Raw genomic sequence first — 27,657 nt, forward strand, 5'->3', positions numbered from 1 at the left:
TATCTACTACTGAAATTTCACTTTTGTACTCTTAGTAGATGTTGAATTAAGAAGAAGATAAATCATTATTGTTGGAAGCTCATGACTAGAACTCGTTATAAATGGTACTTTTATCTCTTAACAATTTCTGCTTATGTGTTAAGGTGATATTCCTGTTCAGTTATTTATGTATGAATGCTTGAGTTATCATTTGGCACTTCTGTACGGTGATAGCCATTTATTTATGCTTAATATATGAGTGACTTATTATGCGATATGTTTTTCATAACTGTTCGGCTAACTTTTTATACGAAACAGTTCATCTTTATTGAATTCTTTTCTTATAGCAATTGAATGATCTTTATTACCAATTGCTGTAGAAACCATTTTAGATCGCATAATTGAAAGATTAAATCTTGGTTTAGTTTTAGAATTAGATATTTCTATTCATTAGAATACAATTGCATGTTGTTAAATTAGATTTAGAATAAAAGCATTTTACTTAGAAGTTATTAGAAAGGAAATATCAATTATCAACACACACACACATGAATTGGGAAATTGGTCCCATATCATCAGTCGGACCCACTACACCAAACGGAAAAGGAGTTGCTAATCAAGGTCCGGACCGGGTGGGTACCCCCCTTGTTGTAGACCTGATTTTCGGGGCTTCAACATGTTCTAACCACCCAATGCCTCCAACGTTGCAGAGACTGTGGCTTTGACCACTGCAAGGTCACCGTGTTAACCACTAAAGAGGGTCTAGACTTTGCAAGTTGGGTGAAAAAGGTGGTCCTATCTATCTATCAACCAAGCTTATGCTTGGAGGTAAATTAATTAGTGCAAAACTAGTTCTAAAATGCAAATGCACAATCTGAGCGATTATTCTTAAGGTTCTTAAGTACTCAATGATATCTCAATTTAGAACAATGAAGAATTTAACAATAAATAGCGACAATCTTCACCACAAGAGAAAGTGCTCAAAATAAACGATGCCAAAACATGTTACCAAGATTACCAATAGGCAATTGTTTATGAAATAGACAAATCCAATGCTTCTTTCACCAATTAGATAAGGATCTTTATGCACACTTAACAAATCTTCAAAATTATAACAATGGAATGCCAATATGCCAATTAGATACACAAGAAAAATTGAATTCCCCTTATCACAATTATGATTAGACTTGATTAAGTGCTTTAAGAATGTCTTTGATTAACAAGATTGTAAATCTACAAGAGATATTTATTTCCACAATATCAATGAAGACAAAGCATTAATCCACAAGCCAATCTCATCAGATAATTATCGATTCAATTGAAGCACTTGTGTTTGTTAATGCAATTAGAGATATGCTTATGGAAGAGTGCAAAGGGACTCAATTCCACTGGACAACACCTTTTCAAGATGCACAAGATGCAAGGAAAGATTGCTAAATGAAATTGGATGGCTTTCAACACTTTTTTCCACCACTGTAATTTTTATATCAGACTTTAAATTATTATGACAACCTTCAATAAATGACAAGAAATGCAAGCCCAAAAAATGTAAATAATTTGCCAATGATAAAATATGCTTGTAAATTGATTATTATGCCAATATTGTGCAATTTTACTGCTGCTGTAGATGATTTTATGTGGCTGTAGCAAACATATCAGATTTGGAAATTACCTAAAAGTCCACAAAAATTCACTTATATGCACTCAATTTGACTTTAGATTAATTCTTAATGCCTTAGGTGAATTATTTAGTAAATTTAGGCTTATTTTAAATGTATTTAGGCCCTGAATATACTGTTGTCATAAAATGCTTCAGAATTCAAGATGAGGACAGTGATGAGAATGAAGGATTATAGTGCAAACCAAGATACCTAATGGCCTTGTAGGTGGCTAGAGAAACTCCCATTGAACTTGAATACCTGCAACAACCAAGTTAGCTCTAGGATCATAGCAAAACCAAGAGTTAGGGACAAAATACTAATGCAAACTAAATCAATGATTGGAGAATGGCTAGATGAGGGCTAGGAAACTCCAACGCTAGGGCTAGGAAGGGGTGATGAAAGGTTAGAAAGACCAAGAAGGGGCTGAACAAGGGGAAAGAAGGCCATAGAAGGCCACGACCAAGAAGGAGAAGCCCACAAGGGCTGACGTCAAACTGAAAAGGGCTGACGTAGGGCAAGGAAATGCCCTTTTAGAGCTTGCGACTAAGTGTTAAGCCCCTTAGGGGCTGTGGTCAAGGCAAAGGAAGGGGGTCGAGGCCCCTTAAGACCTGTGGCCTAAGGATATGACCCTAAAAGGGCTGCCTCTAAGTCTAGAGGGCTAGCAGCCTAAGGGAAATCCTCTTAGGGGGTTGTGGCCAAGGAAAAGAGGGGGGCCAAGGGCCTAGAACGACCACTAAGGCTCACGACTAGGGCAGAGGAGGACGATTAGACCTTAGGGCCTAAAAAAAATTGAAACCCCTGCAAACACAAAAAATTTCGCCTTAAAATGCCAATAATAAGCTCAAACTGTTGGACGACTTTCCTCCTTCAGTTGGACGTTGAGTTGATGGAGGCTGGGGAGGTTAGATCTTACCCTCAAGGGCCTAGATTAGCCTTTCTTGCTTGGATGAGTAGCCCATAAATTTTTGCTGCTTCAAACCCTCAAACCCTTGAGCTATCACCTGCACAAATGAATAAAAGAATTTCCAAACCCCAAATATATGTATACAAAATGATAAAATCCCAAATATCCAAGTGATACAAAATAACAAGGGTTAGAAAAATAATTTGCAAATATTTACAATATTTACAAATTAAATTTACAAGCTCTCATTAGCAAATTAATTTTTTTTAGCCCACAATCAAATAATAATTTTTTAAAATATTTTTTGAATAAATGACATGGATGAATAATTTTGAAAGATATATTGGCTAAAACCCTTCTGCAAAATTAATTACCACAACGAAAATCAGAGCCCAAACATAGTTGGCTCTTCCCCACTGTGAACTTGGAGCTCAGGGGTTAGCATACCTGTAAAGCTCTATAATTTTCTCAAGATAAACTTGTTAGATCATATGGTGAATCAGATCACCTAAGATAGCATATACCAATAAAATGTTCTTATCACCGACAAATGAAATAACAATTATAAAAAAAATTATTCAACACAATATATCCCAAATATCCAAGTGATGCAAAATAACAAGGGTTAGAAAAATAATTTGCAAATATTTACAATATTTACAAATTAAATTTACAAGCTCTCATTAGCAAATTAATTTTTTGTAGCCCAAAATCAAATAATAATTTTGAAAATATTTTTTGAATAAATGACCATGGATGAATAATTTTGAAAGATATATTGGCCAAAACCCTTCAACAAAATTAATTACCACAACGAAATATTAGAGCCCAAACATCTTTGGCTCTTCCTCACTGTGAACTTGGAGCTCAGGGGTTAGCATACTTGTAAATCTCTATAATTTTCTCAAGATAAAATTTTTAGATCATATGGTGAATCAGATCACCTAAGATAGCATATACCAATAAAATGTTCTTATCACCGACAAATGAAATAACAATTTATAAAAAAAGTTATTCAACACAATATAGGATCACACATAGATAACAGATACCACTGATCAACAGAAGAAGAACACTATGAATTGAACTCCAAAGTCTTTCTATTATGATAAAAATGTTCCCAGCAGAGCAACAACTCAATACCAGCGTGCAAATTTTTTCTCATCCAGAGATCATACAAAGATATCCTATAGAAGCTCAATAGCTTCTTTATATAGAGAAACCCCTCCAAGTGAAAATAACGGCTAGTTGCCTTGATCCACGTCAAAATAATCTTGACCATCATTCTTTAATCTCCACCGTCGAATTTTTTATTTAGAGGAAAAATTCGAATTTTTCTTAAAAACCACTTTTAATTAATCCAAAAATTAATATCTTGTATTAATTTCTTAAAAAATTGACTTTGACTTAACCACCAAGGTCCAAGGGCTCAATTTTTTTTAAAATATCCATTTTTCCCTTGGTGGAGGACCTCCAAAATTTGACTTTCCTTTGACCTACGAAATTTTGATTATTTTCCACTTGGAGAGAAATTAATTTCTTTATAATTATTTGACTCAAAATTAATTAATTTTCTGGCATAGGATTTTAATTTGATTTAGCCAGAAAAATTAATTAATTGACACTAGAGGGGATTTAATAATTTTTCCACCTTCAAATATTTTAGCCATGGTGTCTAACTATGAGGGACCATGCACTCAAATATTTTTTACATCAAGTTATTACAAATTCAACCCTTGAAAGGGGAAAACACCTTTATGCATAGACCTTCAATAATTTACCTAATTCTACGACACAATATGATCTAGTATGCAATCAATTGTGCTTGTAATAAAATAATTTAGCCATGGTTTCTGATTGCGAGGGACCATGCACTAAAATTATTCCTAAACACACTTTTACAATAGACTTAATATAATACTAGGACTCACCTAAGACCTTGTCAACGAATTCCACCCTAGCTTTGGGGTTTAAGCTGGAAGAAAAACTCTGCCGATTATGTGTGTTTACAAACACACATAATTTGGGGAGGTTAAAAACTTCCTAGGATGAAATCCTTTGCCAAAATCAATGGCTTACCTAGGTGTTGTTACATAATTAAATGGTCATACTAGCATCATTTACAATAAAACTTGCAGAAATTGGGTTTACAATGATATAATCATGTTGGCTGATGACTTTGATCTTTGAAAAATATTCTTCATCTGGGGTGGGGCTGAATTTCTAGATTGAAGCAATATTTGAGGAGCTGACACTTGGTGACTTTGGCAGAGTTTGTCTACTTGAAGGAAGGGTTGGCTTGGTGATTGGAGGAGGTCTTTATCTAGGTCAAAAGGGTCTTGGATTGTCTCATCTTGATTTGAATCTACTAGAGGAAGAGTTTGATTGGGTTTCCCCTTCATAGGGGTTTTTCCCTAGCTGAGTGCCTACATCTTGTGTTTCTTGTTCTTGTGATCTTCATGCATTTTTGATTTGGTAATTGCTTGATGAAAGACAACATAATAAAGAAGTAAAAGAAGCCAACACACATCACAAGTAATTATCAAGAAAAGAGGAATCAAATCCTAATATCTACATGCATTGATTTCTCAATAGCTCGCTGGAACTAACTATTTGCAATTTTGCATGACCTCCAGGGGACAATTGTTAATCCAAGAGTCATGAGAAAGCATGAAGTCAATATTCCAATTTTTTTATCCCCATCATTGTCTAAATCAAAATATCCAATACTTGAGTCCAAAATCTTGAGTTCCAAAGTTTCCCAAAACTCTTTTTGTGGTAAGCCAATGTTCTTCATAAGGTTTTTGCATAAACCTGTAAAGAATCCCCACAACAAATGAAATGTTTTGTCTAGTGGTGGTAAGGTAGACAAGACTTCCAACACACTGTCCGTACTTGGTTGCATCATCAAGTTCATTCCCTTTTTTGATGTGAGCTTCAAATTTTGTTTCATCGGATTAGGAAGAAGGTTATATTCAACCATGCCAAACTTCTTCAACAATTCTCCATTGTACTTTTTTTGGGAGATGTACTTTTGATGTTGAGTCACTTCAATGCCCAAGTAATAGTGAAAATGTCTTAAATTTGTCATCTCAAAGCCCTTCTTGAACTCTTTCTTTATGGATGCAATATAATGTTTCATTGTTCCTAGTCATCATCATAACATCTACATACACTGCAAGATATGCGAATGTTTTGTCAACTTTCTTTATAAACATCGTTGGTCATCAAGATTAAAGTGTTTGAAATTCAATTTCAGAAGATGATTAGTTAGCTTTTCATACTAGGCTCGTGGTGCTTGTTTCAAACCATATAAGGATTTGATGAGTTTACATACTTTATATTCTTGTCCTTTTACCATAACCTTTTGGTTGAGACATGAAGACATTCCCTTTCAAATGATTTTTTCAAGAAGGAAATCTTCATATCCATTTGATGGACTTTCAATCCATTCCATGCTGCCAAGCCAAAGAGAGTACAAATGGTGGCTCATTTTGCTGTGGGGGCTGTTGTCGCACAAAGTGTCTAGGCAGCACGACAATGCTCAGAGTAAGGGTTGTCACTCTTAATCCTTACTCACTCCATTTAGACTCTCTCCTAGGCAAGTCAAGGGGGGTAGTCCCTAAGGTAAATGGATGAGAAAGCTTGTGGATCACGGGCTCTAGGAGATTTTAACGATGGACAACTTGATGAATCTCAACGATTAAAACAAATTGATAGATTAAATGCCAATGTAAACCAGACACGACCACAAGATAGAAACAATTATAGACCAGTGCCTTTGATATTTGAATTAACCATCAATAAAACAAGTTATCCAGAATGATTTTCAATATGTGACGAAAAGTGACAATAATCCATATAAATGCCCAACGTTGTAGCATGCAAGAGAATTCCAGATTTAAAAATGATTACTGTTAATGACAAGATCTAGAACAACCAATATGATTTATCGCGCCTTGACCATAGAAAAATCATGAGAAATGCATTTAATAACACTAAGGAACTTTAAATTTAAATTTTAATTATTCCTTAGGCAATAATGTGAAAAATGAATAAATCAAAGGATTAAATAAATCAAATTTTTAATGGGCCATAGGCCACATCAAAATTTTTGATGTAGTTCCTTTAATTTATTTCTCTAGTTTATTTCATTTTTTGATATATATATATATATATATATAAATTTTTTTTTTACAAGTTTTCAAAATTTTTTATGATCTTTTTTTAATATTTTAGATTTTTTTCTTAAATTTTTTAAAGGGGTTTTTAGATGTTTAAAAAATTAAAAGCAATAAAATGTCAAAAGATTAGTTTAATTTTTTTAGATTTTTGAAACTTTAGGATTTTAGAATCAATTTTTATTTTTATTATTTATTTTATTTATTTTTTCTCTAATGTTTTGAATTTAAATATTTTTGAATATCATAAGTAAAAAAAAGAGAAAAAAGATGTGAAATAAGAAAAACAAAACACAGAAAATAAAAATAAAATGAAATGAAGAAAGAAACCAATCAACCAATCGAAATGAATTATAAATAAATCAAACCAAAATCTAACTGAAAATCAATTTTTTTATACTAATCCTAAACTAATGTATATACAATACAATAATAAAAAAGAAATAGAAAAAAGAAATTGAATGCTAACCGTAACAAAACCCAAAAGTAAATATAAACAAGTGAAACTTAGAAAAAAAAATCAGATATGTTTTGTTTGTTTGCTGTAGGTTTACGGAAGAGGGAGTTCGGGCTGCGGATAGGGTTGGAGCAGCAGCCGCGGGTTGGCGATGATGAGGGACGCAGAAAATCGAGGAGGCTGTGTGAGGGAAGACTGAGGAAAAGATATGCAGTGGCAAGGAAAGCCACGATAGCATTGAGGGCTTCTGTTTTCTTTTTTGCAGGTTTGGATGGAGTGACGCTGGAGAAATATGGCTGCGGCAAGGGAAGCTGAATAGTGTGGATAGAGCAGCGGAAGAAGGTTTGCAGTAGCGTGAGGAAGGTTGGGGGAATGACAGGTATGAGGGGTCACACGTGGACAGCAAGGGAAGAAGTGCAAAAATGGAGTTGCGTGAGGGTTGGATAAGCCGCAGAGAGATGGGAGAGCAGCTTGGATGGAGGGGGAGAGCAGAATGCAGTGTGTAGCTGGAAATGAGCTGCGTGAGGCAGACGAACTGTATAGTGAAAGAGGTTGCGTGAGGGTTTTGTACAGAGATGAGGAAATACGCAGGTCTGGCAGCTCGATGGAGCTGGGGGAAAGAAAACATAGGCTTATGGGGCTTTAGATCAGAGAAATGAAAGCGGAAAGTGAAGAAGGGCAGCGATGGGCAACAGACAAAGGATTTGCAGTAGTGCTTCTTCCACAAATACGTAAAACTTCTTCAGCAAGATGCGAAACCTCAACCCCAGGCAGCAACAAAAATACCCAGAGACTTCCAAAAAATTTATGTTTGAAATTTTCAATTTAAATACCCAGAGACTTCCAAAAAATTTATGTTTGAAATTTTCAATTTAAATGTCGAATCCAATGCTTCAGATTTAAAATATTTTGGAACTCTTAAAAATTTCTCTAGATTTAAAGAAATTCAAACCCTTGGATTGCAAAATGCTGGATAATTTCCTGCAAAAATAATGCTGATGGACCCCAGAGATCCAGATCTTGCCCTCTAGGCCCTAGATCTAGACTCTGCACAACTTTCAGCTTTAGATTTGTAGTTGCAATACAACAACAACAACAACAAAAAAACCCAAACGATATACACAATGACCCAAAAAACCCGAAAACCCAAGTCAGAAAACTAAAATTAATTACAGATCTATGTACATAAATGATAGATCTATCAGATCTAGGGAGTGTGAGTTCGACTTCGCTCCCAGATTTGATGATCTGCGGCTCCCAACAGCCAGATCTGACGATTTAGCACATAAAAATGTTTTTTTTGAATTTTAGAGGAGGTACTAAGCTTGAAACCCTTCATGCATCACCCATAAAAATATCTTATGATAAGCTCGGGATCAAATTTAAACTGGGCTCTTCAGAAAACACGGATTGGGAGTTGGCTGGTTCAGCCGAGAACTTCCTCGAACGCCCGATGATCTAATAATCAAGGATTTTCCTGCAAAACTCAATTCAGCCATCAACATAGAGCGAGAAAATGATAATAAAATTCAGATTTAATAGAGATACCTGTTATTATATTCAAAACTTAAATTACCATTCAAACCCCAGCGACTGAGCAAGATACCTGTACTCAAATCGCTCCTTAGAAAGCTATATCAATGGCCAAAAAGAAATATATGCATGAAATTAATACATCTTACAACATTTCCATGAAGAGTAACACCAGCAGAAATTAATCCCAAAGTCTTTCTGTATTGCTCATAAAAAAAGATTACAAGAGAGCTTTTCGCTTAGTACACGATCAAAAGATCGGTGACACTCAACTGACAACTGAACTCCTATTTAAAGACAAATATTCCAACGGCTAGTTTGAGTGATCCTTGTAAAAGTGATCTCGACCGTTGATGAGGATCAAAATTTCTTTTAATCTCATCCGTTGAAATTTCAAATTATTGAGAAAATTCGAAATTTTCAATTAAATGCATTTTAATTAATTCAAAAATTAAATTTTTGAATTAATTTCCTCAAAATTTTGATTTTGACTTAACCCAAGGGACCAAAGGCATAAAATTTAGCAAAATAATCAATTAACCTTAGTCCCTAGACCTCTTAAAATTTAATTTTTTTAAAGGACCCACGAATTTTGCCTCTGGAAAATTAAAATTTACCTAGGACCTATGAGGGGATAAATTATTTTTTTAACCCTCAAGACACTTTACATCATGATTTTTACATTTTTTACATCTCAAAGGGGGAAAACCCATTTGCAAAAGACCCTCACAGACTACCCAGTTCTGCAACACAAATATAATCTAGCAGATCAAACAATTTGTAATAAAATAACCTAACCAAATAGTTAGGATTATCCCCAAATCATTTTTACATAGATTCGATCTAGCACACTAGGACTCCCCTAACATTCTAATGACAAAATCCATCAGGCTTTGGGGTAAGGTTGAAGGAAAACTCTGCCGATCATGGATCGGTGAGACAAAAAGCCTTCCGGAATGTAGATCATCACCAGAAAATTAGGTTTACCTAGGCAATTACATACATGACACGGATTTGCTGAGACTATTTACTATTTACACATGCAGACTGGGTTTACATTATAAGATGATCCTCATGCTGATGATGATAGCTGGATGGCAGGAACACATCGATCAGGCGCCATCTCTTTTGCGAAAAAGGGGGTGTACTGCTATGGGTCGTTGACACATAGTGGTCAACATCTGGCTCTACTTGGGGAAACATTGCTGCACTGTAGGAATGTGAGAATCCAGAATTTGCATCCACGCAACACACAACAGAACATAAGTAGCGTCCATCCAAAAATCATCATCTAACATTAAGCACAGGAAATATATAAGCTCTTCATTTATTAACTATCTAGTAACATGAAAAGTAAATCTAATCCTAAAACATAAATGAAATGCTAAAATGAAAAGCTGTAGGGTTAGAAATACAATACAGAGGATGCCCCATGGCATCAAATGCGTTCAATATAGTGCATACTGAGCATTTGCCTGCTTTCAGGCAAATTTGTCAGCTGTTTCTCAGATGTGCCATGTTCAATCTTGCATACAGTAGGAATTTTTACTATGCAAAAATCAAGCTGCTCGCGACCATCTGGTGCATCAAATCGCTTTCTCATTCTCTTTCTCTTGCGTTTTTTCTTTGTGGCAGGCTGTATCACTGACGATATGGAACATTCTGCTTCAAAACTCTCAGATGAAGTATGTAAGATATGCATGATATGTCTCTCTTCATTCTGCATCTGATTCTTATCAATTTCAATTTTGTCCGGGTCACTCTGAGCGTTGTCGCGCTGCCTAGACACTTTGTGTGACAACAGGGGCAAAAGTCTCCTCATAGTCAATGTCTTCTTTTTGTGCAAATCCTTTTGCCACAAGTGTTGCTTTGTGCTTGTCAAATGAGCCATCGAATGGAGGGTCCACCAACTTCCATGTCCCATTCTTGAGAGGATCATAATACTCCTACATTGCTTCTTTCCATTCATCATGAGAAATAACTTCTTCAAAGGAAGTTGGTTCAAAATTAGTAGATAAATTCAATTCATAATCATATGAAGCTTCCATATCATCTACATAACCTGAATTAGAATGATTACATCACCTCCATCTTGTCTGGTAGAACCTTTAGTTCCTTTCTTTTCAGCCTCATCAAGATGAACACTTTCAAGTGTTTTGATGAGCCACTTTGGTGGACCTTTCTAGGATGGTCTAGAGATTGATCCAGGATAGGGATCCCGCCTTCAAGATTTGGAATCTCATCATCAAATTCATGATATGTCTTTACATGAGTGAATCTATACAAATGATCATGCTGCCGTTCAACAATTTGGTTAGTCTTGGAAGATTCAAGAAAAAATACATCTCTAGAAAGAATAAACGTTTTGTTTACCTCATCATAAAATATGATATGCCTTGGTGGTATTTGAGACCCCAAGAAGATGCACTTTCATTTTCTTGCATCAAAAGCTTGTGCATGACAAGGACACCTGTTTTTCACATATACTACTCATATAACCGCTTTAGCCCAAAACATCAGCTTTACATTTTTAAAAAACATCACGGAACAAACCATATTCAATATGGTCCTATTCATTATTTTACCTACACCATTTTATTGAGGATTGTATGGAGTTGTGGTTTGATGTTGAATCCCATGGTGGCAAAGATAGTTTTCAGATTCATTATATGTATATTCTCCTCCATTATCAATATGAAGAGAGCCAATATGTGATTGTGCTTCACTTTGAATCCATACATGAATTTTTTTAAAAGTTTCAAAAGCTTGAGATTCATCTTTCAACAAGTACACCCAACACATCTTGGTGTGATCATCAATAAAAGTGATCATAGATTCATTGGTCGTTAGCAGATGGAACAAGCATGGGGCTGTACGAATCAGAATGTGTTAGTCTAAGTTTCATACATTCTCTTGAAATGAAATTATGGAAGGTTTGTTTGCTATACTTTCCAAGAATACAGGAATCACATTGCTTTAGTTTCCTAGGAATAATAGATGTTGACTACACTTTGTCAACAGTCCAAGAAGCAAAGTACAAAGCACCAGATTTTTTCAAGAATCAATGTCATTATTAAACTTCCAATGTTATCATTGTAAACCCAATTTCTGCAAAAAATATTGTAAATGATGCTAGTATGACCATTAAGCCATGTAACAACACCTAGGTACGCCTCTGATTTTTTCAATGGATTTCATCCTAGGAAGTTTTTTAACCTCCCCGAATTATGTGTGTTTGTAAACACGGATAATCAACAAAGTTTTTCTTCTAGTTATAACCCCAAAGCTAGGGTGGAATTCGTTGACAAGGTCTTAGGTGAGTCCTAGTGTTTATCGAGTCTATGTAAAAGTGTGTTTAGGAATATTTTAGTGCATGGTTACTTATATTTAGACACTATGGCTAAATTATTTTATTATAGACACTTGGTTTCATACTAGATCAAATTGTGTCGCAGAATTGGGTTGTGTCTTGAGGGTCTATGTTTAAATGTGTAATTCCCCTTTTAAGGGTTGAACTAATTTATAATATCTTGATGTAAAAAATATTTTAGTGCGTGGTTACTCATAGTTAGACACCATGGCTAAAATATTTGAGGGTGGAAAAAATAATTAATCTCCTCTAGTCATTTAATTAATTTTTTTTGGAAAAATTAAATAAAAATCCTAAGCTAGAAAATTAATTAATTTTGAGTCAAAAAATAATTTGAGAGAAAATAATTTTCTCCAACTAGAAAATAATAAAAAAATTGTGGGTCAAAGAAGGATTTATTTTTGGAGGACCCCCACCAAGAGAAAAATGGTTTTTTAAAGAAAAATTGACCCCTTGGACCTTGGGGGTTAAGTCAAAGTGAATTTTTTGAGGATATTAGTCGAAAATATTATTTTTTGGACTAATAAAAAAAGGGTTTTAATAGAACTTCGAATTTTTCCTAAAAAATAAAAAATCAACAGCGGAGATCAAGTTATTTTCAAAGGAATATCAACAAATGAGATTATTTTGACAAGGATCAAGCCAACTAGTCGCTATCTCCACTTGGAGGGGTTCTATTCTCTCATTTTCCGTATAAGGAAGCTATTGAGCTCCTCATCTCATCTTTGAGTCTGGATAGTCTTGAAAATCATTTGTAATTGAGTGAAGCTCTGCTGGATATTTTTTGTACTTAATAAAAAGTCTTTGGGGTTCATATCAAGGCTTATCTCATTCGCTGATCTATGGTATGTGTTGGATGTTTATTTGATATGCTTTGAGCTACAATATTGTTGATTATTTTTCAATTGCTGTATGATGGAACATCTATTGGTATACTTGCCTTAGGTGTTGGGTGAGAGTAAATACTCTAGATCTAGCGAAGTCTGGCAGGTATCTCCAAAACTTATAGATCTATTGTATGAATGAAGCCCCTCTTGTTTAATAATTTATCGTTGGAAGTGCATTGTTACAGACTGCTCCAGCCCTTGGCCTCCAAGTTCATAGATTGTGAGGGGATCACACCCTTGTTTGGCTCGAAGTCTTAATCTAATGATTTTTATATGCAGGAGGGTTTTGCCATCACACAAAACTTTTAAAATTCTATTTTCTCAAAATTATGTCAAGTTCATTGCTGGGGTTTTAAAGATTTAGTTTGCTAGTAAGACCAAATATTTTAATTTTATAAATATTGTGAATGTTTGTAAATAAATCTAACCCTTGTTGATTTTTGAAGTTTTGTAAATAATTATTGCGGTTTTATTCCAATTTTTGTATATATTGGGCTCTTCGGTTTTCTTCTTTTCATTTGTGCAGGTGATAACTCAAGGATTTGAAGCAACAATTATTTTCTAGGCTATTCATTCCAGAGGAGGAGGCTGATCTCGACCTTGGAGAGTAAGGTCTAGCCTTCCCGTTCCCCATAAACTCAACACTTAGCTAGAGAAAGAGGTTGCTAGCCTTTTGTGACCTTTTGAAGTGGTTTTCAGGTGAAATTTTGCATTTTGCAGGGGTCTGAGTGCTTGTGGAGGGCAGCTGCTGCCCTTGTGGGCTCTCTCAAGCTAGCCACAACCCTTTTAGGGTGGCCGCAACCCTTTTTAGGGTGGCCACAACCCCGTCTTGGGGTTTCTACCCAAGCGACAACCTCTAGAGGTTTAGCTACATGCCCTAGATAGTAGAGGCCTATTTGGGCTTTCCACAAGCCCTAGGAGGCTTTTTCCTCTTGGCCGCAGGCCTTAGAGGGCATTTCCTCTTGGCCGCAGGCCTTAGAGGGCTTCTAGCCCTAGACCGCAACCCTATTTGGGCATTTTTCCCCTTGATCTGGTCTTGTGTGGGCTCCTTGTGGGGTTTTGCAGTCATTTTAGGCAAGTTGTGGGGTTTGGCATCATATTTTGGACTAATTTATGTGGTTGCAGGCCTAGGGCATCATTGGAAATTATTTTGAGTTGATTTCTATTGACTTGGATCATAAATTTTGAGTTTATTGGGCTAACAATTGGTTTTGCAGATTATCTAGCCTCTTGGGCAAGGGTTTCAAGGGCCAAAGTTGCCAAACAAGCCATCAACCAGCCCTAGAAGCCCTAGTTTCAGTCACAAGAGGGCTGATCCATTTGATTCAAGGCTAATACTTGTGTTGCAGGTGTTTAGAAGAGCTCTAGTGCACTTTGGAAAGTCAACTAGCCAACTAGCAAGGCCTTAGGGCCAAGGGTTTGCTCTCTAGCCCCAATTTTCTCATTTCTGTTTAATGATCAGATCTGATATATCCTAATAACAACAGTAAAACTCTGAATACACACCCTAAATAAGCCCTAAAAATCATTGGCATAAGTCTACATTCACTTCACAATTAATCTCAAATGATAAGAAAGGCTTATTTCATGATTTCTATGGTTTTCTAGCTAATTTTGGGTAGCTGATGTAAGTACTTTTGAATCTGATATAAATGCTAGAACAACAAAGTTTGTGAGTTTTGGTGCTAAAGTTTTGATCTAAGTTGTCCTAATACATTTAAGAAATCATAATAAGCTTGGTAACAAAAGTAGTTTTGCTTTAATTGGATAAACTAATCATTGTTGTCTTGGTAACATAAGTAGTTTTGCTTTAATTGGATAAACTAATCATTGTTGTCTTGCTGGTCACTCTTTGCATTTTGCATCATTGGCATAATTGTGCATTTCAAGATTTGCATATAAGTGTGCTCTAATAAAAATCAACCTCATTGTGAAGAGAATCTAATTGCATATCTTGTTGAGGAGCTTGAATAATGGTTAATGCTCTTGTTTATTAAGGAACATTGTGTCTAATTGCTAAAGTGATATAACATTGTTCTTGTTCCTTGTCATCAACATTAAGATTGCTAATTGATAAAATCACTTTACATTCCTCACTGTCTCACTTGGTTTCTAATTTACACATTGAATTGGTGCTTCTTGTTCTTCATTGTCATTATTTTAAAAGCACTTGTATTATTAAGTCATTGTGATTAATTGATTGTCTCATTGTTACATTGTTTCATTGGTTTTGAAGCACTTTAATTAGCAAATCTTGTTTCATTGGCACTATTGCTTTAGTGAGATTTGTTCTTGTAATTTCACTTTAAGTACTTGATTCATGCTCTTGTATTAAACATCTAATTTCAAGTAATTTAACTCAAAGTACTTAAAGGGTCATTAATAATCTCACTTAAAGTTATCACTCATAATCTTGCATATCATTCTAGGGCTAGTAGTGCATTAATTAATTTACCTCGAGGCATAAACTTGGTTAAAAGAAGTTAAGACCACCTTTCTCACCTAGCTTATGAAGCTCAGACCCTCACTTGTGGTTAACATGGTGACCTTGCAGTCATTAGGGCCACAGTCCCTGCAGCGCCGAAGGCATTCGGGTGGTTAGAACTCCAGGGGAGGTATCATTAATCAAGCCATAACTTGCTTCCCCTGGGTTTCTCTCCACAACCTACATTTGAGACTAACTCCAAAATAGTTGAGAGAAAGGATTCACTTAGAATAGACATTTAATCTAAAATTAACCAAGAGTTTGCATTTCACTTAGTTCTAGGTGTTGCATCTCATATAGGATAGTTTTCATCCTAGCAACAACTGTTCATCCGGTAACTTGGTATCTTAATTCACATTGTGCAAGTAATTTGACTCCTAAGGCATTGGTCTCATACTTAAGAAATTCTTAAATCTAATCAAATTGTGCTAAATAATCTTAACTTGCCAATCATTTTCAACTAAGTTGCTAGGCCATTCAGTTGTGTCTCTCGAACTCATTGTTTCATCCATAGGGACTACCCCCCTTAGCCTGCTGTAGGGAGACAACTTAAACAAACTAAGAGGGTTGGGATCAAAGTGACAACCCCTGCCCTGAGTTGTTGTCGCACTCACCTGTACAATTTGGGCGACAACATTAGGCAAACTAGAAACACCATTCCTTTTCAGTAAACGAAGGCTGCCATAATTATTATGTCCAAATCTAGCATGCCATGGAAGGCTAGATGGCAATATACTTTCATTGTGATGAGAGAGGTATGCAAAATTCTATGCATGTGTAGATGTTCCTTTCAATTCCAACGATCTTTCATCCTCCACTCTAATCATGACAACCATGTTGTTGGAAGCCTTCATTATTTCTACTTTGCCATCAAACATATGAATAGAGTGGCCTTGCTGTTGAATGTGCACAAGGAACAACAAATTCTTTTGCAACTTTAGAAGATATAACGCATCATGTAGAAGAAAATTAGGGAATGCAGTCTTCAAAGAAGTCTCTCTAGAACACATTGTCACTAAAATCTTCAAAGAAGTCTCTCTAGAAGGTCATGTGGCATGTTGCACCCATGTCAAGCAACCATGCATCTCTGCAAGAAGTAGATGAAATATGAAACAAAATTCAATTACTACAATATTGCAATGGACATCCATCAATGTAATGAGCAGGTTCAGATGCTAAACGTTTTGTCAAATCTGCTCTTTCTTCATATTCTTGTTTGTCTTTAATCTTCTCCTAGGGGATTCTGCATGTTGATGATTCATGTCCATTTTTCTGAAGCGAACAAAGTTACTTCTACAAATTAATTACTCCAAAAGACTTGGAATATCAAGATATCCATGAGGATACAAATATTATATATTAAATAGATGAATAAGAATGAGAATAAATTACAATGAGAACGAGAGGCTTGCTTTTATATCAGGCAAGTGTCTCTTCACGAAGAGTCATGTCTCATTTAGACATGCCTCTTCAACCTAATTATTAATTATTATTAACTAATCATTATTACAATTATCCTCGTTATTTATATTTATATTATTTATATATTTTATTCGTAACATTGGCTCCTTCCTCAAACAGCTTTGTCCTCAAAGCTTGTCGATGAAAAAGGCTTGATCTCTTTTTCAGCTTCAAACGAATTCCTTTGTCGGAATAATCATCTTCATTGATACAAGCTGATATGATCTTCTTAGTGACAAACAAAATTGTCGCACTGAGAAGGGATCCGACCATCCTAAATTAATCTTTTGTGGAATATTCTGATCACTGCAATTTTGTAACGACTTGTCAGCATAAGACAGAATTGATGTTATGTCATTTTTCTCTGGAACATCAGGTTGTTGTTTCTGGTTTGAATGGTACCGATACGTAGCATGGTTGAGCTCTCTATTCTCGTGATTCGGATGTCGATAGGGAACTTTTTTGGTTTGATTTTCCCTTATTGGGCATGCGGAAATTTTTATATTTTCTTCTGGCAAAGATGTTGTAGAGTTGGTTATGAAACATTCTCTGGGGATGTTCATTGTCTGAACTGCAACATCTAAGTCTGTCGTTTCTTCTACTGACTTGTCTTCTTGAGTTGTCATATTCACTGGATCAGTATTCGTTCCCTTATTTTCAACTTGAACTGTTGTGACCGGAGATTTTGATACTTCTTCTTGAGTGAATTGTTCCAACTTATCTTTTAATGCATTCTTATCATCCTTAAGCTTCTTAATTTGAGTGAGTAGACTTTGATTATGGGTTTTCAGTCGTAAAAGTTCTTTGATTTCTGATTTATCAACCTTATTTTCAGTGTTTTGAATTTTAAGATTTTCATCTTTTAGATCTCTGATTTGTTCTAATAAATTTTTATTAAGGTTCTTTAAACGCAAAGTTTCATCTTCTTGTTCTGATACGTGCTTCTTGAGTTATTTCTTTGTGACCTTAGTCTTCTTCACTTGCGCCAGTAATTTTTTGACGTGGTCCTTGAGGCGAGACATTTCTTCGTCCTTTTCCATTATTTCTTTGTAATGCATATTCTCAAGATCTTTATGTTCATGTTCTAACGCTTCCTTGTTTTGCTGGATTTTGGCTATTTTGCCATTCTCTTGATTTTTTAGCTGCACTTTCTCGGTACACTGTATTACATCATTCTGTGGGAGTGATGATGGACGTCTATCTTGGAAGATTTGGAATAGGGATTCCATTCTCTTTCTCTCCTTTTTGCTCAAGTATTGTGATTAAGTGTTCTATATCCCTTTTGTGTTCATTACTTAGAGGTTTCATATTTATTTATTTATTTTTTCTCCCCCCTTTTTTTTCCAACAATATATATATATATATATATATATATATATATATATATATATTTGTTTGGTTTTGTTTTGTTAAATATAAAACCCTTTTTTCTATATATATTTTTCAAATATTCTCCTTTAATGTGGATTGTTAAAAACTTGAATACCTTTTTTTTATTAAAAAAAATACTCCTTTATATTGTTTCCTCTATATATGTATGTCTTTCTTTATATTAAGATCCCTTTTCAAAATAACTTTATTATTATTATTATCTCATAATAATAATAATTTCACTTTCTTTTTTTTGTCCCTTTTTTTATATACTTTATTACTCCCTTTATACTATTCTTTTGAACTTTTTGTAAAATATTCACTAGCGAATATTTGTTTTTAGTGTATTCTTTGGCTTTAAGTTAAGTTGTATAAAACCTTTAATAACCTTTTTCTGTTTATATACCTTCGAGCCTTAATAATGATTCTTTAATACTTTAATAAATCCTTAATCCTTTTTTCCCTTATATCATATGCGTTAACCTTATTCGATATATGTTTTACCTTACAAATAATATATGTTTTACTTTACAAATATCTTTGCTTTAATATTTGCAGGGTCGTAATTGCTTCTGGTATAAAATTTGTAATCCTTTGCAACCCTTAAAAAATAATTAATGAGATGTAATGCTTGGAACGTCATGTCTCTTCAATTCGTTGTCATGTCCCTTCTTGAAGCAGCCCTTCGACTCACTTAAGAGAACACACTGAATTCAATCGGTGGTCAAATTAACCAGATTTGATAATAGATGGAATCTTATAACCCTGGATGGCGAGTGCGAGGCCCCTACGGGGGTGGTGACTATTGCCGTGTATGGTTGTCAGTTGATGGCGGTGCTAAACTACGGTGGTGATGGCATGGTCAAGTTGGTGGCAGCGTGAACATACGTTTTGGTAGTGGATACACTGTAGGGCTTTGGGAAAGTCTGCATGAGAATTTGATGGCGTGGGTTTGGGCTGCTACAGTGATTGCATACGGTGGATTCGACTGTCGACAGGGTTAGTCTGCGGCTATGGAAGATTCTCTTGCGGCGTTGAATGAAGACTGGGTGTCGGGGCAATTGAGGTATTATGATATCGACAATTTTTTTTTACTTCTTTTACTTTTTTTTCTTGGTTTTCTGAAATATTTATTTTATTCAACCTTTTTTGATTTTTCTAATATTCTCTTTTTTTTCGAACACTTTTTTTTTATAACTTTATTTTATATGATATATTTTTGCTATTTTATTTTTATTTTTTCAAATTTATTTTATTTTATTTTATTTTTATTTTTATTTATTTAATTTTTTTTTGTTATGGCCAAAGGCCTGATAGCGAAAAGAGGAGAAACTCCTAAATTCTGAGCAAAATGCTTCAATTATATGGCAACGGGTTGACGAATTTCGATAGCCAAAGACTTGGATCGGAGAACGAGCTTTGTGAAGCGTGAAGCGGCCAAAGGATCGAGCTGCTCTGATACCAAATGAAGCAAACAAAGTTCCTTCTACAAATTAATTACTCCAAAAGACATGGAATATCAAGATTCAAGATATCCATGAGGATACAAATATTATATATTAAATAGATGAATAAGAATGAGAATGAATTACAATGAGAACGAGAGGCTTGCTTTTATATCAGGCAAGCGTCTCTTCACGAAGAGTCATGTCTCATTTAGACATGCCTCTTCAACCCAATTATTAATTATTATTAACTAATCATTATTACAATTATCCTCGTTATTTATATTTATATTATTTATATATTTTATTCGTAACATTTTCCCTTTGGCTTTGCTCTGAAGGGCCTTTGTTTTTCCTCCTGAGAGTAACCCTCTCTCCACCAAATATTCTCTAACAAGCTAGAATCACCACTAGCAAGTCCTCTTTCCCCCCATACAAGGCATCTCCTTTTTTTTTTCTATTCTCAACGAGTACAACTTAGGGTTTATGGCCAAACTCTAGCTCCAATGCCCCCTAAGGGTGAAAACCTTAGCCGTAAACTTCTAGAATTCTTCAAGAAACAATAGCTCCTTAAGATGGAGGTAAAGTACAAAGACGAGAGAGAGAGAGAGGCTAGCACTCCTCTTACATCTGTAACCCAAGTGTAAAGAAGAATAAGCACAAGTGGATGTGATTATGATAATGACTATCGCCTTCCTCTACAAGAGGTAAGTAAGATTTGTTATGACATATGGAATTAGCCCACTACAAGCATCCTATAAAACACAAGTAGGTCCACACATGTTAAGTGCTCTACTCCAAGTGATAGATGTCAAACTCCAAGGTGATGATGATCAACAAGGCACCAAGGCATGAGTGCTACTCTTCAAGGTTTCTCCTCCAGGGCTTGAAATTTCCAATGCATTTCCAAGGTCACGTGCCTCCTCAGGGTCCACCACACCCATATCTCCACTCATTCAACTCAAGTTAAGTGTAAGCCTCCATGCCAACAACCAAACAGCCCCTTTCTGTCTAGGGATTAATGTGTTCCATTGGAATGCGCAATGTTCCTTCTCCAATGCAAGGTTTTGTCTAAGCAAGCAACCTCCCTCCATGTGTTGGGTGCATGGAGAAGTCAACAAGCTCTGTTCTCCCATGATATAATTTTCTTTTGATATCAGTCTCCTATAATCATTTATGCTCTTGTAGCTCTTTCCAAAAAGCTTTTGAGTTCTTTCCTCTCATTGAGAGAGTGAGAGAGAGAATAGCATACAATATTTCATCTATAAATGGAAGAAACAAAAAGAAATGCAGGGAGGAGACAATATCCAATATTTGGATATCAAGAAGTTTGTGCTATCCTTCTGGATTTGACCCCAAGGGTGGGTCACCTAATGCCATTTGGTGAACTCTCAGCAACTTGTCTCCGGTGCGCACCATCCTTGCTGCTCTCTTTGCCTATCCTCTACGTGGTTCTCCTAGAGTGTGGCTTCCCAACTGCATTAAAAATATGAAATATCTTAAAGGAATTTCCATTTATTTCAAAGATCCGCATAGTGATTTGTAGAAGAATAAATGGTTTAGTAAATGAAAATAATCATTGAAAGATGAAAAATTGCTCAAGCTAAGGGCTTTCTGTATTGAGAGTAACTAAAGGAAAGTATGTCTCAAGTTTTAAGTTTTTAACCCTGAAATTATTCCAAGGGCATTATTTTTTGTGGTTGACCATTGAACATGAAGTGAAGAAAGTTAATGCTTAATCATTGTGTTTTCATGCTTGACTGCATACAAATTAATGTATACAGAATTGTATATGATATTGATGTCTCTTTTGATTCTTTGTTACGTACTAATTACCATAGTATTCATGATGATTAATTGATTTGCTTTAAATTTGAATTTTCCCATCCTTTTGTTAATGCTCAAAGGACGTGCCTTTGTTTTTGCAGATCAAAACAGTAAAAGAATTGTCATGGCACTACAGAGTGGGTTAAAGAGTGAGCTGACATGGGCCTTAAATACTCTTACAGTGCTGTCCTTCAAAGAAAAGGAGGATCTTCGAAAAGATTCTACTCCTCTTGCAAAGCTACCTGGAGTTTTGGATGCCCTTTTGCAAGTTGTGTGTACCATACTTCCAGGAATCCTGTTTAATTAACCTGGGCGAGTTTGTGGCAAATATGGCATTACTTAAAATATTTATATAGTTTAGTTCAAGTTTAAGATTCTCAAATATGCATGCCACACGGAATGGCTCCTTATCATCATTTGTTCTTGGGTGCCCATTGTTGTGCCCTAAATTGTATCTACCCAAATTTTTTTGGTAGCATTTTGTGAGTGGGATTGACAATATTTTCTCCGGAATTGTGCTTCGTATTTACTGGCTTCAGATATTAGCAGAGCTTGAGCAAAGAGTACCCTTCTCGTGCCCCTAAGGATAAGCTGTCTGTGCCCTTTTAGCTCAGTTTGTTCCTCAGAAGACAACCTTAGGCTACCATTGGTTCCTTTATTATAGTCGATGGTGGTGCTAGCTCCTGTTCTGATTCTTGTGCAGATTACTGTCTCTTCTTACATAGGATCTGTTCCTAATTCTTTGTCTAGGTTTTTACCTCCTGGGGTTATCTTTTGTACTCTCTATTTTTTGATTTTACTTTATTTTTGCATCTAGGAGATGCCTTGGTATTCCCATATTGCCAGTATGGCATGTTGTACTTTTAAGACCCATTGACCTATTTAGGTCATTTATAGGTCTTAATACAATTTCTTTCTTGAAATATATTACACTGTACAGCTAACAATTATGTGGTCCCAAGGCTCTACTGATGTTTGGGAATTCTTTTTTGTGTTAAGTTTACTGCATAAGTTGGTAGAATGCTTCTTTCATGCTTCCAGCATAAACATGCCTTTTTTATTTTTTTCCTATATCATGAGTTACTAATCGGTATTTTGTTTATTGGGTGCTCCATTCAATTACATATCGTATTTCCTTCCCAGGTTGATGATTGGCGTGATATTGCACACCCAAGGGAGGCTGCAAAACTGGCCAGGCCAAGGGTTTTGGGAGCAAATTGTGTCTTCACAGGTTTTGGCTCTGAATATGAAATAACAAGCCCGAATGATCCACTTTCACGCATCAGGTAATTTTTCCTTATATGATTATGCCAGGAGTTGAGGAGATTTGGGAACTAAAACATATGTTTGAACGTGGTCTTTAAGTAGCATTCATGCATTGGTAGAATGAATATCTCATATTTGTTATTGAGGTTCAACAATGGCTGATGGGGTACACGTGCATATGCTGGTATATATCTTCAGGACACTAGAGACTTTTTGTTGGCATGATGAGTTAACAATAACAGATACTGATAGAATAGTAACAAAATATTAATAAAGTTATACTATAAATTGGCAACTAATTTTAAATCATTTCAATAAAAACATTGCATTTATTGGCAATGGGGTGACATCCATTTAACCAAAATAGAATATAGAAATTTTAGAATTTATACTGATTTGATGTAGACAGAACAGTAAAATGATAAGGATATAATGCTAACATATGAATATAATACTACTGAATAATAAAATTGAAGTGATCTATGTCTTTTTAAATAAAGTGTCTCCTTCAAAACATTGAGGGCGTTCTGATTTGGTTTATCAAATTATATGGCTGTGATTCTTGATTAATAGTAACAAGATTGGATTTAACTGAGGGAAGATCTCCTTCAGGAGGGTAGTTACAAGATGATCAGGCAGATTTACTTTGGTGAAGTTGTAGCAGCTGGTGAAGAATTTGGTAAATTCAACAGGAAAACTAGGTACAGTGCCTTTGAAGAAACTGAAGGCAGATGAGAATCTAATGTTGGATTAAACTGGAGGGTTGTAGTGGATGAGGCAAAACTGTTTGAATAACAACACCCTTATTTGTAAGTTTCTGGTGCTTCCACTCCATGAGGGTACTAAGAGCTTGCATAGTGCGTGATTAGAATTTAAAGGGAAAAACAATGATTATACTCTGTGCAAGGGTTATTAACTTATTACATAGATGTCTGTATAATTGTCAAGTACAGAGTGCATTTGTTTTGAAGAGGACCTTATTTTTTTAACTGAACAGGTTCATTTATGAAATATTGGATAATAGGATCCAATTTGGCACATGAATCTCCTTTGTTGGCATCAGTATGGATCTGGTTGTGTTCCTGCCATTAGAATTCTGGTGTGATGAAATGTTTGAACTTTGAACTAATAGGCAATCCGTTGGGAATATGTCAGATCTGCAAACCTTAATCAATAAAGAAATAAGTTCCCGCTTTTGCCAGGATTTGTGTTATTATTGATTTAGACAGGATCTCTTCTATCTTGTTATAGCTTTGGTCTTCCCGTTTTCTCCATTCATTGTGCTCTTTACACATATCTATCACTATTCTAGATCTTGCTGGCGGCCTACCAGTCTCCCTCTTTATTTGCCTTTGCCTATTTTGCTTTCCCTCTCTTCTTTACCACTGAACACCTTTCCAGTGCCATACATATTCAACCTTGCTAGTCTTCATTTCCATCAAATCCCGTTTCTTCCCCAAGATATCATATTTATTCAACATGTTTACCTCGTTTTGAGATTCGTTTTCTTCACATTCTTCCATTTCTTCTTGCATTTTAACCTCCCATTTATTTGTTGTTTCTTTTCTTGTGATGCGACAAGTGGCACTGAAGGGAGGGCTAAGGCATTTGAACATTAAACTCAGCAGGCATGAAGCCTTGGATTAGTAGTCATCTGTGTTAGATGGGATTCATATGCAGCATTAATGCAATAAAATAAAAATATCATTTTGCATACCACTCTAACATAGATAATGAAATTGCATACTATTTCCTAATTCATAGGGAAAGAAAAGCACAACTGCAGAATTTAAACATCGAAAGGCAAGTGAATAGCCTCAGTGAATCCATCCATCACAGAACCATCACCATCATCATCAACTTGCTGTGCATCTTCTAGATCAACATCCTATTAAACTATTGAAAAACGATCTTCCCAACCCTCAATTTCACATTATTTTACCTCTTTTTTCTTTCAGAGTTTGGAGGCCAATGTGGGTACCTCCCAGCACTTTTTATTATCTTTCTGTTTTCAGCTTCACAAAAGGAAAAAAAAAAATACAGCATGTGGCGCTGGAAACAGCCGGGAGTTTCTGGCCAAGCTGAAACATTTCTGGAAACTGCCAGAAACTGTTTCCGGATATCACTGAATAATTGTAACTTAAAATTTTGAAAGTCAGAATGATAAAGAGAAGTTACACAATCACAATGCTGGCCTTTCTTACCTTGAAGTTTCCTTTTTTCTTTCAAAATAAAATGGTATCAGTTCCGCCCAAGATTCTCTTCTTTTGAAAGAATCAAAAAGATTATGGGTCTAACACCTGTTGCAGATCTCATCTTGTGGAAGCTACTGACTTTTTTATATAAATGATTGTTGGATGGTTTGGATAGGTCAGTATCTGATGCTTTAACTTCAGAGGACAAAGGAGATGGTACTAAAAGTAGGGGTTCTGATTGGTGGTATGATGAAGAGGGATTGTTCAACCTTGATGAAGAGGGCCGAGCAGAGAGACAGCAATGTGCTGTTGCTGCTTCAAATGTTATACGCAATTTTTCGTTTATGCCAGATAATGAGTCAGTAATGGCTCAACATCGGCATTGCCTTGAGACAATTGTTCAGTGCATGGAAGACCATGATACTGGTAAGCATTCTGCAACTTCAAAAGCCTTCCTGGCCTGCTGGATTTATATTTGTTTTAAATTTTATAATGGGTGATTATAGCATTCTTCTGAAGAAAAGGAAACAAGTCCTATCCATCATCTGCAATGTTTATCTCACGATTGCTACTCTTTCTTGCAGTTAATTGCATAATATCTTTTACCTACGTCACTTGTATGATTATATTATCTTATATTTATTTTCTTCATGTTCATCAGCATCGTCATTACTACTATTATTTACTTCACTTGTATGATCATATTATCTTATAATTATTTTCTTCATGTTCATCAACGTTGTCATTACTACTACTATTTCATTTATCTTTTGACATGTATATCTCTGTTCATTTTACATTTTATAGTTCCTTTTTGTCAAGAAGTGCTCAATAATGAAATATAGTCTAGTTTTATGCAACCCATTTCTTTAGATGGGCAGACAGGCATCTGAGTTTCTTTTGTACTTTTTGCATTAATAAGAGGACGAGGAACTTGTCACAAATGCAATCGAGACAATTGTCAACCTGGCACCTTTTCTGAATTTGCGAATCTTCAGTTCGTCAAAGGCATCACATGCTCCCATAACGTAGGTAACTACCCCTTAGCTTTTGATATTTTGTTTACATGGTCCCAAAAGTCGAATGTTCCTTTAGTTGAATGTTTTATAGAGAGTTGATAAAATTTCAATGCTCAAAGTTTCATAATGGAGAAGGTGAATGGAATTGCATGATGTTAGTGATTGATTCTTTGTTTAGTTAACATTTGAATTGGGAAGAAGATTTAGCAGATGCACCTATGTTGACATTTTTGTACATACTGTACGAACTTTAACAGTGAGAAGAGGGCAGTTGAGGCAATCGTGGGTATGCTAGAGTCACCTGTTAAAGCTTGGCACTGTGCTGCTGCGGAGTTGGTTGGAAGATTGATTGTCAATCCAGATAACGAACCATTTGTTCTTCCTTTTGCACCTCAGGTTGACTTGGTTAAGCTATTGCTTCAGTTGGAGATTTGCTTCCTCCAGATTTGGCTTTCCAATAGCTGATTATATGGTTCATCTTTATATACATGGCAGGTGTATAAGCGCTTAGTTGATCTACTGAGTTTTCCTGGGGCAGATGCACAGGCAGCAGCTGTAGCCGCCCTTTACAATCTTGCAGAGGTCAATATGGACTGCCGATTGAGGCTTGCTAATGAACGCTGGTAGCTTCCTTTCCTCAGAAGAGATTACTGTCGAGACTGGATTTAGAAGTGGCATTGGGCACTGTGTTATTTGGCATGCAAAAGCTGCATGTTTGTATCAATATCATTGATAAATTTCAATTTTGCATTAGAGTTAAATTAACTATCACAGTAATAATTTCGTATATTTGTTGTTTACAGGGCAATAGGGAGACTTCTAAAGATAATTCAGTCACCTCATCCTCTATCAGAAGTATGCCGGAAAGCTGCATTGACGATAGAAAGTCTGGCATGTGAGCCTCAAAACAGAGCTCAACTATTGACCTATGAAAACAAGTTTGCCGAAATTGCTTTCTCTGATGCACGCCTCTCTGATACCTTTGCAAGGATATTGTATGAGTTGACTTCAAGGGCCAACTCTAAACTGGGGGCAGTTCGTGGTGTATGGGGAGTATAGTTTGTGGATTCTCTGGGATTCTGACTCAGCTTTTAGGATGTTGCCTCTTTTGAAATTTGGGGACTTGTGAGATTGTAAGTGAGCAACATTGGAAAATAATGTATCATGAGTTTATTGGTATTTTTGCCCTTTTCCATGCCTTCTGTGTTTTTAGGTGTCTAAGCATACTTATTCCCCAACAAAAACTGCCAAGTTAAATGACTTTTCCCTTTTGCTATTGACATGCAATAGTGCTTCTTTGGTTGCTGTTCATTTGAAACTAAACTTTCCTAAATTATTCAAACTACAAGCTTTTAGGAAGTATGCTGTAAATCGAAGATATCATAATCGTTTCTTTTTTAGCAAGCTAATCTCCAAAAAATTAACGACAAATGTTTGGTCCCAGATTTTGTTAATTCAAAATCATGTTATGTTGTAAAGTTAGTTCTATTTAATTGCACTGTTATTTTGAGACTGCATTAAAAATGCCAAACATTTTTCTAAACCAGAATAAGAATATTATATTAAGAAAATTCTGTATTATGGGTGCAGCGATTATATTGGAGAAGGGTTATTTT

At 35.5% G+C, this 27,657-nt stretch overlaps 1 protein-coding gene across 1 annotated transcript in view; it reads left to right on the forward strand.

Moving 5' to 3' along the window:
• Positions 1–27,220, forward strand: part of LOC149257261 (armadillo repeat-containing protein LFR-like) — an 83,326-nt gene extending 56,106 nt beyond the window's left edge. The window contains exons 2-8 of the mRNA XM_089413868.1: positions 21,663–21,832; positions 22,705–22,847; positions 25,198–25,448; positions 25,945–26,050; positions 26,299–26,437; positions 26,537–26,664; positions 26,845–27,220. Coding sequence (XP_089269994.1) covers positions 21,663–21,832; positions 22,705–22,847; positions 25,198–25,448; positions 25,945–26,050; positions 26,299–26,437; positions 26,537–26,664; positions 26,845–27,100 — 1,193 coding nt within the window. The 3' untranslated portion in view covers positions 27,101–27,220. The remainder of the gene's footprint in view (positions 1–21,662; positions 21,833–22,704; positions 22,848–25,197; positions 25,449–25,944; positions 26,051–26,298; positions 26,438–26,536; positions 26,665–26,844) is intronic.
• Positions 27,221–27,657: the final 437 nt, after the last annotated feature.

The sequence above is a fragment of the Pinus tabuliformis genome, chromosome 6 (assembly GCF_031772625.1).
Source record: "Pinus tabuliformis cultivar Carrire ecotype Pingquan chromosome 6, CPIR1, whole genome shotgun sequence".
NCBI classification, from domain to species: domain Eukaryota; kingdom Viridiplantae; phylum Streptophyta; class Pinopsida; order Pinales; family Pinaceae; genus Pinus; species Pinus tabuliformis.